Source organism: Molothrus aeneus, chromosome 1 (genome assembly GCF_037042795.1).
Source record: "Molothrus aeneus isolate 106 chromosome 1, BPBGC_Maene_1.0, whole genome shotgun sequence".
NCBI classification, from domain to species: Eukaryota; Metazoa; Chordata; class Aves; order Passeriformes; family Icteridae; genus Molothrus; species Molothrus aeneus.
In genome coordinates, this window is record NC_089646.1 from 145,731,547 (window position 1) to 145,744,807 (window position 13,261).

Consider the following 13,261-nt stretch of genomic DNA (forward strand, 5'->3'; position numbering starts at 1 on the left):
GCTCACTCGAGGCTCAGGACCTTGGCCCTGCTCTCAGCCCGTATCCTTCCCTGCTCCAAAAACCTGGAGGCCAGAGGCAGGAGAGAGGCTGTGATGGCTCCCATCTGAGGAGGTTCCTTGCCAGGAGCTGTGCTCCATCACTGGTACCCTGATGGAAGCAAGGCCTCTCCATCACCCATGTGGACACTTTCCCTGGGCACATTTCAAGAGCCCTGACCCAGCACATGGTGAATAAATAATGCCAAGAAGTTTTGAACACATGAAAGCTCTCCTAACTTTGCCATCTTACTTGTAATCTCAGCAACTGCTTTAAGCCTCAGGTGGGTCAGATATTTATCTTTCTGAGTTTCCTTTGGGAGGTGACAAAAGATGAAGTCAAGAGTCCCCACTGTGCAAAGAAAAGAGTGATTTTCTTGAAGAAAAACAAAAAACCAAGCAGACAAACACCAGACACCATGCTGGCCACAATTTTTGCTCAACATGAAAACTACAGGCTTTTCCCTCTGTATATTTTTCTGGTGCTTAAACCCAGGGATAATTAATGCAGCCTAAGAAACACAGTGTTGTGGATCCTCTATGAGGTCTCACATAGTGCCCCAAAATACATCTTCCTTGTCCAAATTTCTTTTTGGAACCTGGCTGAACCTCTGCAGCCCAACCATTTCTCAGGGACTCAAAAACTTCAGGTGAGATTAAAGGGAGATTGACCACAAAGTCATATTGAAGGGAAAGAAGTACTGCCAGAACCCAGGAGATCCTTTTTTCACTTGATGAAGAAGAAAAAATTTGCTGGATCAAGGCAGACATAACTGCACCAACTTTTTCCCTGAGCATGTGGGGTCAGTGCTTTGATGCAGCCTGATCTTCTCCTTCTCCTTCTCCTTCTCCTTCTCCTTCTCCTTCTCCTTCTCCTTCTCCTTCTCCTCCTTTCTCCCTCTCTTCAGGTTGAATACAAGTCTAGATGATGTCTTCTGCTCCAAAAGGGTGACAGGAGAAGAGGAAGGAAAAATAAATCCAGAGGGAAACTGTGATCACTGTGTGTGGTGCCCTCAGACCAAGAGAAGGTGGAAAGTTTTATCACACTAGGCAGGGATGGAAAGAAGTAGAACTGATCACAAAGATCAGAGCTCAGGGCAGTGATTCTGCTCTGGCACCCCAGGTGTGATACATCACCTCCTGTGCCCTGGTTCCCTTCTTTGAGTTGGGTTTGTTGAAAGTGTCCTAATGAAATCAGGAAACAAACTCATAATGCTTCCAATTTTGTAAAACTGACATTCAATGCTAGCAGACATTGTGGTGAACGCCTTCCAGGGCATGGAAAAGTAGTTTATTGTCTTCATTGTCATATATTTAAATGTTTCAAATACAACTATCAATGGTAATAAAATGTGAATATTCTGAATGCTCTCCTTTTAGACCTCTTTCTGCTGAGAAGAGGTCTAAAAGAGCTCATATCATCAGACCCCAAATTTATTCATCTTCTTGAGACAGAACCATTCTATATCTACTGAAAAATGACTGTATCCTTGCACTTTGAAAGCATCCAGGCAGGAATTTGGAATGGAATTAATATTTTATTTCCTGAGGTGGTGTAAAAATGGATACCTTGATTTTCAACTCTTTTGCTTTTATAATCAAGATCAAATTAAGAACAAATATTGGTATGAGGTGGGAGAAGAGGAAGTGTTGAGTTCTGGTGGCAAGAAATAAAAAATAAAAATATGAGAACCTGAGAACACGTGGGCCATGTGTGCCTAAAGTAGCAGCATTTTTGTAAGAATTACATCAATAACAACCACTTTCCCCACAGATTTGTGTCTGGTGGCTGACTGCAAACTCCAGCTGAAGGTGTTTTCCTGCAGACTGACAGGTCTCAGCTGTGTGGCTTCTCTGGCTCTAATAGTGTGTGAATAAACAGCTCACTTTTCCCAAAAGTGTGACACTCCAATGGCCTCTCTTATCTCCCTCTGTGCCTCCTCTCACAAAGGGCAGGGATGCCATCATCAGTGAGATACCCATCTTTCTGACATAATTTGGCTTGGTTTTGCCCAAAGGGCTCAAAAATGACTGCAAAGGCACACAGACAGACAGACATGAACACACAAAGTGATTGCATAAGCTCCATTTCCCCAGGAAACACAGACTGAAAGCAGCTCTGTTGAAAGGAAAACGTTTACTAACCAAATGCCACAGGAAACTTTGAATAAAATGTAACTAGAGTTAGAATGCAGAATTTGGATACTTGGGCTATGGAGGGAAAATATTTGGTTCTCAAATATTTCATGTTTCAAACAGGTTTGATCTCTTGGGAATTTATTCATAACTTGTCTAAACATCTCACAAGGTTTCATTTTTATTTCCTTTAATAAGAAAACAGTATGATTTGTCTGCATTTATGAAAAAAATATTTTAAAAACAAAACTTGGCTGGAAGAGCAGACCTGGTTTCCAACAAAAAAACAAGGCCACCTCAGACAGGAGATGGTTCTGTTTTATAGACTTCATTTACTTCTTGTACATTTAAGGCAATTTCATGGGTTTGTTTGGTTGGGTTTTTTCCCAATCAAATATATGTGTAATCTAACACAATCTTGGAAATTCACAGACATATCTACAGTGCTGGGAAGCCTCAGTGTGTGACTGAAAAGTTCAAAATCTATTCTTCCCTAGAATAGAATTTCCAGGAGAGCAGAGGAGATTTCCCTCCTCATGTAGCCAATCCCAGAGACAGCAGAATATTGCAGCACTGGTAGAAATAAAAAAAAAAAAGGGCCAGATTAATGTACAATTTTGCAGTTCTGTGGTCACTGATCTAGAGAATAGGATTGTCAGCATGTGGATATTATCTGCAGTGGGTGAGATCATTTTTTGGAGCATGTAACAAAATTGCTTGTCCAGGAGACCATGATAATGAAGCTGACAAACCTACAAAGGGAGCAAGCTGTGCCATTTCAGGAATGGCACAATATTCCTGAATTTCAGGAATGTGTGTCCTAACAAAAATATTTGTTAGGACTCTTCATGCTTTCATAGCTTTTTAGCCTATATATTTTCCTCTCTTTTAATGGGCATCAAGAAAAGCATCTGCAGGAGGCAAGCCCAAAGATTAATTCCTCCCTGCACCTCCTGCATTTGTTCAAATCGTTGAACTAATATTTATGAATAATGCATTGCACCCATGAATGCCACAAATTAATGGAACTCCAAGTACTTCATACTTAAACCAGCTGAGGCTCAGACTCAATATGTATTATTAAGCCAGCTTCTTTTAATGGTCAGTAAACATTATGTAAATATTTCTTTCCAGAAGACTACTTTTCTACAGCAAGAAATTATTAGGAGTTTGTTTGTGTTTATGGCAGTTTCCTCATTCTTTATGGCCTGTTCATTTTGCTCATTAATTATTTTTAGAGCCTGGTACCTTACTTGTGTGATGGTTTTGTGTTTGATTTTTAAAAAATTATTGTTATTAAATTTTATTCAAAGTTCCATTTGAAAGCTTTAATTAAGTAATTGGTGGGGATTTGAGTGCAGATATTAAGACAGACAATTTCTCAGGAGAAACACTGGATACCCTAGGGTACTGTTGTTGTTGTTACAAATGCCTGGTTGTGGTTCAAAACCATCAGAGTGTGTGTTTAGCCCACATAAATGTCCATCAGGAAATTATGAGAATTTATGAATGAACACAGTAGTGAGGCTATTGAAGGCAATGAAGAAAATACAATGTTCCTGTCATCAGTAACTGAAAATCTAATATAACACAGATTTGAAAATTGATATAAAGTTCTATAATCTTTTATATGGGAAGCTACAGTATTTTAATGACTTCTTTCTCAGCTACTGTCATTGCTGCCGGTACATTTTTGCTCACAGTGGAATAGTTCAGATGCTGTCAGCCAGATTAGTACTGCTGAAATCAGAGTCACACAGATTGACACCAGCTGAAGACCTGTCCTAATAAATCTGACTTTATTTATGGGGAATGAAACCACAGTCATGTCTCCTCAAAGGCAACAGTCCTGCTTAAATGGTGGGAATAAATTATTTTGGCTGCATGAATGAATTAAATATTTAATGTTCCATTTTTCAGACTTGGCTGCTGCCTCACCTAACTCAGTGAAGCTGATTTACACCAGCTCTTTGGAGAAATGACCAGCTGGTCCTGGAGTGCTGACAGTCAGGCTGGTTTACCTGGACCAGCTGATTTTCTGTTTAGCAGCTGGATGTGTGATCAGCCTCACAAATGTTCTGGCACCTGGAATTCAAGCCACACAGGATGGTGCATACATACTCAGTAATGGAAACCTGGGCTGAGTAGCATTCCAAGGTAAATCCCTTCATCTGGCATCTTCTAAAGGGCTGAGGGAATTCAGTGCTGGATTTACCCCCTTAGTTCCTGGTACCTTTTGCATCACTGTATCAGGGGGACACGAGGCTGAACAGCAGCAAAGGAGCTCTTGGCTCTGTATCCAGTGTGATTCCTGTCCATCTTCTTCTTTGGAAAGGCTCTTTAGGCAGCAAAAGAGTGAGTCTGTAGTATTACAGCTTCTTTCACTCAGATGTCAGATCTTATCTGCAAAGGCCAACATCTCTGAAAATGAAATATTTACCTGTGCTAAGTGTGGCTGGCTGAGTGCTCAGGTGCTTGATATTATCAGGAGCCAGCTAAAACACATGGTTACATGCTCTGATTTGTAAAGCTTCCTGGATATTTCAAAGGCCCAGGCTGATGTAACTCTCCTTCCTATCTCCTAAGTAGTGTCAATAACAACAATAATTGATGGTGCAGTTTGAGTTCTCCACCTCTCTTTCCATTCCAGGATGGGCTTCCTGAATCCCAGCCCTTCTGCTGATTGAAAGGGATGTCACCTTCATCACAGAGAAAAGCAGAAGAAAAAGCACCCTGATGGGAAACTAACACAACTAGTGGTTTGGATCATTCAAAAGCCAGATCCATGACTCAGTCTTTACTTTCAATGAGTCAGGCAAGTCCAAGGTGGTTTTTTTTTTCCTTTGGACTTGTAGGTAGACTCTGATCTCACCTATTTACAAAGGAAATCAGCTGCAGACAAGGAGCTATTCCTGCCATGCATTTGCAAGAGGAAACAGCACCCATCCTCCCTGAGCTCTCTTTCTGTTCTTAGTAGTCACTGTATTCTTTGGCTGGCTACAGCCTTCAGTAAAAGTGTCAGACAAATCAAACAGCATAAAATAAATCAATCAATTTCCCAGTTTATTTGTTCCAAGAAGACTGTAAAATGAAGTTGAGTTGAGAAACCTGTTTACGTGGCTGAGAGGCATAAGAGATGTATTGAGAAAGAAGTGATATTAAAGCATCAGCCTGAGAGAATCAGAGCTAGCTTGAACTGGGACATTCTGCCTGTTTCCTGCTCACTGTGGATGGCTGTAGAGTGATGGATTGTGCCATGTGCAGATATAATGTCCATGGAAAGGTAAAGAGGTAAAAGCCATTAAACTATTACATTCAAGTTCCCAAAAAACAATTTGACACTGAGAATTAAAAGCAATGTGGCTTCCTTGTTTTATTAAAGAGAAGAGTCAGCAGTGATTTATGGAACCTTTGCATATTTATATGCTGGAAGAAAGTGCTGAATTCTCATCAGCCAAGCAGACATTGGCAAAAAGATGAAACCAGCAAACTCAGACTGAAATATGGCACAAATGTTTAATAGTGAATGTAACTGAACTCATCAAAACATGAAGTGGATTTTCCATCATTTGAAGATCTTAAATTGAAGTGCTTGAATTAGACAGAGAAGTGTCTTTAGAGGCTTCATTTACTGGGGTCAGTACAAGACTCCCCAGGATCAAGCCAGGGTGACACAGGACTGCAGTGATCTCTTTCAGCATTGTCATCCTTTGAGGGACCTGAGAGCTCATAGAAGCCCAGGTTTGGGCTGCTGCTATCAAAGAGCTCAACAAGAGCCAAAATGTCCCTGTCATTTGGGATTTAATGAAATTACATGACACCCAGGCACACCTGGATGTGGCCAGTGTGCCATACCCACACAGGAATCACCATCAGAAGGCTGCTCAGGCACCTGGGGGTCTCAGCAGCCCAGCCCTGGGGCTGCAGGGCCAGTCCTTGAGCCCTGTCTCATCCAAGCCAAGCCAGAGTGTCTGCTTTATGATCACATGACAAACTCTCACAAGCCAGCTGAGGTGGGCTGTGGAGCTTCAAACAGCCAGATGTCCACATCTCAGTGACTTCATCCTTGCTGACACACTCGACCACAGCATTTGCTAAGGAATTCACTGAGGCAATGAAATACGCTGGAGAAATAGTCAAAGAGTGGGAGATAACCAAATGTTTTTTGGGAAAAAACCCAAACCAACACAATGCCATATTTATGTCATTTCTAAAGTGCTCTTTCCCTTGATGTTGTAGTCTGATACCACATGAGCTTTGAACTTTTGTTCCTCCTTCATTTTGAAAGTTATTTTTGCTAGACCTGCTATCGTGGCTCCTTTGTCTCCAAGCCAGCAATCCCAATCTGTATGAAATATTAGCTATCAGATTTACATCTGAGCCTTTTACCCTAGACTAACCCAAATAGTTTCACTTTTTTTTAAAAAGAGGCCTTTTCACCTAGGTCAGAGGAATTGAACTCTCAAAATGCTACTTTCACTTCACAGAGTATTAGAGGTTTGGATCCCAAAGTCTGGCACTCAGTAGTGTCCTCATGCAGGTGAGCACCACCCAGGTGACACCAAGAGTGCAGGGTCTGTGCTACATTCCCCTGCAGAATATCAAGGATGTACAAGGAAGGATGTGCTGGTGACAGCAGGGTGAGAGAAATATTGAAATAGAAAAAGCTGGACTGAACAAACAGAGGAGGAAGTGAAGAAAAATGGGGAGGACATAGAGGAGGGAGAACAGACATAGTTCTGGAAGAACCTGACAGAAAACATAATCCTGAGCCTGCTCTTCAGGGTTGTGAGTCCTGGGAAGGGGCTGTGGTAGGGGTGAAGATGCTGGAGGAGGAAGACAGCTTGTGGAACTTCCTTCAGTTTGATTTAATTCTGTTTGAACCATCTCCCAGAGCAGCTGTCTGTCCAGACAAACAAACTGATCTGTTAGAGCTCCCCAGTCCAGCTGGTGTGAAACCATTACTCTGCCCATGCCACATCACACAGCATGGAGGCGTAGAAGCTGCTCTGTGACCAGAAGTCACTGGAGCAGATTTCTCACCCTCCCCACCCCCACTCACTGTCAGCCCCAGCCTTGAGCATTCAGCTGTGCCAAATCTGCAGTTGTGACAACCCCACACAGCACCAGACACGCAGCAGGGCTGGGAGAGAATCACAGAACACTTTGGGTACAAAGGGAATTTAAAGATCAGCTAGTTCCAACCCCCCTTCTGCAGGCAGGGACATCTTCCACTAGATCAGGCTGCTCAGAGCCCTGGTCTCGAACACTTCAATGAATGAGGAATTCACAGTTTCTCAGAATTGTTCCAGTCCCTCACAATTCTCACAGCAAAGGATTTCTTCCTAATATCTAATCTAAATCTAGCCCCTTTCAGCACAAAAATATTTCTCCTTGTCCAGTCACTACATAAAGGCCAAAGGACTCTCCCCTGCTCTCTTGGAGCCCCTTTACATACTGGAAGGTGCTGTAAGGTCTTCTTGGTGCCTTCTCCAGGTTGAACAACTCCGACTCTCTCAGCCCTTCCTCACAGGAGAGGTATCCCATCCCTCTGATCATCTTAGTGACCTCCTCTAGACTCACTCCAACAGCTCCACATTCTTCTTATGTTGGATGGCTGGTTAGGCTGAGGGGCTGGGAGTGGCTCATCCCAACCCAACCTGGAACACCTGAGTTCCAGGTGGTAACCAAAGCAGAGCAGAAGTTAAGGAAACATCTCAGTTCTAGTTTGGCCATCAGAGTGATTCACCCACCCATCGCTGCCCAGCCTGTCACATCAAAAAGAAAGGTTTGCCTACTTTTAAATTTAGCTTGACACTTACTGACACTTAGCCCATGAATAAACTCTTACATTTAAGACCTTTGAAGCTGTTTAACAGGGTTTTCCATCCCTTTGCTAGCACTCATTTTCCTTATAATATTCTATTTTAGTTTAAGGATAAAAGAGACTTCAAATTATTTCAAATTTAGATTCAGAATGGTTGGAGGAAAGCCTATACCTGTGCCTAAGTAAAAGGAGAAAAATACATCAGACATTTCTCAGCTAAAGTAAGGGCATACATTAGCAGGGATACAGGCGATCAGAGAGTTTGGGGTGAGGTTTTAGTTCAGGGTGGGGTTTGCACTCCTACGTACCTGGACAATATTTGTCATGCCCACTGCTGACACGGGATAGAAGGGTAACTGGGCCCAGGGCTGATGCACCCTCCTAAACACTGAAATCATGGAAGGGATGTGAGGCATGGCAGGGGATTGTGTGATCTGGGGTTGCTCTGTAAAGAGAGGAGTCCCAAAGGAGTTGTCAGACTGTTCCCCACAGGGTGTGCAGGACAAATGTCCTTTTGCTCATCAGATGAAGTCACTCTTTTTAAAAATCAAATACATCAAACATCTGTGAATAATTGTATACGTGTCATCTCATTGATTGTAACCAGCAAAGCCAGATCAAACGTTTCTTGCTGTACCAGCTACATTGCCAGAGTCTGAACGCCTTCAGCAGCGTGAGGGATGAGCTCTGAGCCTCTCGGAGCTGAGCTGAAATCGCAGCGTGTTGGACCCCGGCGCTGCCGCTTCCCCTTTAAGAGCCCTTTGGCTCACGGCGATGCTCTGAAATGCAGGAGGTGGGACAACACCACACGCAAAAATGAAGAAGTGAAGGCAGGAAAAGTTTCTCCAGAGGAAAAATGCAGGGCTTGTCCTTCACCGTGACGTCAGGTCTGTCTTTAATAAAATCCCCAAAGAGCCAAGAGAAAAAGGCAGAGTGCCTAGGCTGGGTTGCCAGTTCAGGATTGCTCTGCGTTCCCCAAAGTGGTGTTTTTGTTCAAAACGGCTCTAAATCTGGGTTCAATCAAATGTATTTAATCCCGGCTTCCAGGGATGAGGTGGCTTTTGCCCTGGATTCTAGCAGCAAGCAGCATTTTGCAGGTGAGTTTGGAAACTGCCGGGGAGAGCTGACTTTGCAAACACACTGGGGTTTAATGCAGGGTGGGCTGGGAGAGCCCAGGGTGCTGCGTGTGGGAAGGAGGGAACTGCAGAGATCTGGGGAGTTGTGAGAGCAGGAAGGGAAAGGTGAGCTGAGGGGAAAGGAAAGGAAAGGAAAGGAAAGGAAAGGAAAGGAAAGGAAAGGAAAGGAAAGGAAAGGAAAGGAAAGGATGCAGAAGTGTCTCAGGGTTGAGCTCTTCTCAGCATCCAGGTGGATCAGCACAGAAAACTGTAGGGTTTTTTTTTATTTTTTTTTGCATTGTTACTATTTGTGTCATGGAGCAAAAGCAGGATGAGGAGATTCCCCTCAGCAGCGCGGCTGAGGCTGTCAGGGACCGGTGTGGAGGGGAAAGGGCAGGTTCCCGACGGGTGCCCAGGAGTGCCGGGACTGAGGCAGCTCCGGTGCCGGTACCGGCGCGGGGCGAAGCCGTGACGGGACCGGGATGGGGATCGGGATCGGGATGGGGACTGGGACCGGGATCGGGATGGGGACTGGGACCGGGATCGGGTCCCGGAGGTGCCGCCGGCCGCTCCCGCAGGTGGAGCCGCTCCCGCCGCTGCCTCGGGAGCAGGGTTTGATCCCCTCCCGATCTCTTGGAGCCGCTTTCCTCCCCCTCCTCTTAGGAAAAGGCGGTCCCGGGAAGCCGCTCGTTTCCCGAGTTTTGCTTTGCCTTTCCCGGTGCTTGCCACAGCTCGGGTGGAATTCCCGGGCGGGAGCCAGGGCTGAGAGCAGCCGTGGGCAGCCGAGGGTCCGGCGGGAGGAGCAGCGCCTGTGAGCGATCCCTGTCCCCATCCCCGATCCAGCGCTGCACTCGGGGCTCGGGGAGCCTCGGGGACCCCGGGAATGAGTTCCACTCTGTCATCCCATCCCCGGGATGTCAGAGACCCGTGTGGGCTCCCCAGCTCGAGGTTGGTGCTCCCGGAGCCGGACACGTGTCAGCGGTGTCTGAGCATCCCTGTGCCCGGATTTTGCATCCCCTGTGCATCAGGGGCTGGCTCGTGTCTTGTGAGATGCAGCGAGACTCTAAACCAGGAGAGCAGCACACCTGGGTGACGGCAGATGGCACAGAGATAAGTCCTGCGTGGATGCTGATAACAGGGCGGCTTCTGTAAAATAAAACACACCGCAAAACCGACGGCAAACAAACTGCACCTCTTGTGCTCCTGCGGGAAGCTGGTTCTACCACAGCTGATTTTTGTTCGGCAGGGAAAAAATCAAAGGAGGGAGGTGCCCCCTGCCCCCAAAAACACTGTCACTAGAAGAGATCTGTGCAAGCCTTGTAAATTGTGCAGGGGTTGTCCTGGGTTCCCTTGGTATCAAAGATTTTTGTGAAAAACCTGCTGTGGAATGAAAATCTCTATGTCAATACATGCAGGCACATGCTCTTGCTGAGCAGATAGGCAAGTGAGTGCAATCCAGATGCTCCTAGCAGCCTGTTTGGTCTAAAGGGTATCTAAAAAGTGTTCAAAACAGTTTAAAAATAGCCTAAAAAGCCTCCTGGGTCTCAAGAGTTCTAGCTCAAGCTCTCCATTGAATAGACCAGGTGAAGCTGCTCCTTGGGGCATTTGGGGACACTGTCACCTCCTGAACACACCCATGGGGTTGGAACTTGGAAAGTTGTACTTGGAAACCAATGAGTGGGGATAATTTCTCCCCAGTAATGAATTGGCTTTCTCTGGACCCTCTCCATGCCTGAGCTGGGATGTGATGGGAGCTTGGTAGGCTGAGGAAAGCAGGTTTCTGTTTGTCATATACAAGGGAGGGAGGAAACAGGGATGAAAAATGTGTACAGCACAGATCAGTGAAAGGGGTGGGCAGAGCATCTGGGAGGGAGTATTAGCCTATGGAGTATTGAAAGGACTTTTGGGAGCAGAGAATTCTTAGTTTGGTCTGATTAAGGGCACTGTATGAAGAAACAAGGAATATTGCAATTACTTTGTGAATATTTATCTGGCGTGGCCACCCAGCTCATGAGATATTTTAGATAAGTCATGAGAGTCATAACAGGCGAGTCCTGGTAAAGCTCCAACACTGTCCCAATTCATCATCCATAGATTTTTGTTTTTGCTGGCATCACCACAACAGTAATAAAGATCTTTCTAACTCTGCAGAGACATCCATGGAGTGGTAGCACCAGGCAGGTCACTGTGCACACTGTGCCAAGCCCTGTGGTCTCCCTGGATCCTTGTCACTCTTCACATATAGGAAGAACTAGGGCAGAAAAAGATGTTCCACTGGGAAAGAAGAGGATTGACCCTCTGGGTTAGATATAGTATTGTTCTAGGGAGAAAGGCAGAGGAGATAATATAGGAAGGTCAGGCAGGTCTCAAAGGCATTTCAGAAGGCAGCTCTCAGGTTCTGCATCTCCTGGTACTGTTTGAAACTAGTTATTCAATTCTTAAGAAATTTTATCAACAGGGGTTTTTATTAGGGCAAAACTGCACAGGTGATGGACTTGTGAAGAAAAAAATAACTGAACATAGCTGGAATTTTAGGCATAAGTTTTGAAAAATTTATTGAAATACTTTGTTGGCTTTTATATATATATATATATATATATATATATACATATGTAAGGACAGAGACCATGGGAGCCTAAGTCCCTAACCAGGCTGAGATTCCTCAGTGCCTGAGTCATTTTTGCAGCAAGGACTTTAAAACTGGATATGTTGGCTCCTTTCAGTGTTGCACATTGAGGAGTTAGAGCCAGCATCTTCAGTCTCCAGTCCTGATGACTCAGAAGTGTGAGACCACTTATTCAGAAAGGACAAAATGTCCTAAACCAGGGTGGTGGTTAAAGAAACTATTCTGTACTTTGTAGAAAATTAGTAAAGGAGCTTAGGTAGGAAGAACAGCATTGGAGGTTTCTAAAACATTTGAAGTGGAAGAATGGGAGGTGTGTAGATGTGACAATCTAAAATAAAAAATAATAGGGTGAATGCAAACCTGCAGATTTCTCAAATAGAGAAATAAAGCAAAGAATCAAGTTGTTCTTCATCACATCTACTACTAGGCAGGTATTGATTTATCTGATGTGATGGCAGTCATGGTCCACAAACACAAAGCTTTTGGCTTTGATGGGTGGGAAGGAGGAGAGAGATGCTCAAAAATGGTTTTATTTGGCACCATCTCATTTGCAGACACATATTTCACTACATAGTAACTGATAATGACCCAGGCTCAGGGCTGCCTCAGGCTGTGTGTTAAGAACCACAATGTGTTATTTTTCCTTCTTTTATGAGATTTATCTTACAGATATAAACCCAAGAATTTAATCTTTGAAATATTTGGATTTGGTAGCAGGAAAAAAATTTAAAATTTCTTTGGGCTCTTCCAGGAAAAACCATATTTTCACCAAACATAAACATAAAACCAAAACAAAGCAAAACAAAAACACAAAGAAAAGACAAAGTGACACCTTTATTCTTCCCTGCAAAAATCCCATGGTACCCCAGGGAGGGTGAGCTGAGCTTTACCTGTTAAGTGCTTCTTGACAGAATGTTCCTGGTTTGCACCATGGCTAATGATGCACAGATTATCTCAGGCAGCACAGGTTCAAAATTGCTGTGCCTTGTCCTTCTAACCTTCCCACTATTCCCTCTTGCTTGACAACATCTGGTTACCAGAGGTAGACTGGATACACTTCTCTGTAGAAGGGCTCTTATCCTACACTTCCATAAATTGTAGTCAGCGATTAAATTGCTCTGGTTATAGCAGCTGAAGATTCAGCTATGGAAATTTAACATCTTGAGGCTTGGAGCTGGCAGACACAGCTCCCATGGGTATGGCTGCATTGTGCACAGGGCCTTCCCAAAGCTGATCTTTCATTTGGCAGACCCCCCTCACACATCCCCTTGCAGAGTGAAGTCATTGCTAAGGCAACATCCTGAAGGTAGCACTGAATGTTCTTCACATGGATCAGAGACCCACACCCAGGTCTGGTTTTGATGAAGATGCTTCCCAAGTACACACACACACACACACACACACACACACACACACACACAGAGTTTCTGCTGAGAGAAGTAGGACCTGATGCATTTTATTTCAGAATTTCTCCTGGAAGGGTCTGAATTTGCTTTGGTAGTGTGAAACAATATCTTTTCC

General features: G+C 44.4%; 1 protein-coding gene across 2 annotated transcripts in view; it reads left to right on the plus strand.

Moving 5' to 3' along the window:
• The first annotated feature begins 8,920 nt into the window (after nucleotides 1-8,920).
• The window catches only part of CCN4 (cellular communication network factor 4), a 34,411-nt gene continuing 30,070 nt past the window's right edge, over nucleotides 8,921-13,261 (plus strand). The window contains exon 1 of one of the 2 annotated variants that reach the window (XM_066548416.1): nucleotides 8,921-9,096. In XM_066548416.1, the coding sequence (XP_066404513.1) occupies nucleotides 9,024-9,096 (73 nt within the window). In that variant the 5' untranslated portion in view covers nucleotides 8,921-9,023. The remainder of the gene's footprint in view (nucleotides 9,097-13,261) is intronic. The other variant, XM_066548407.1, reaches the window with a different exon arrangement.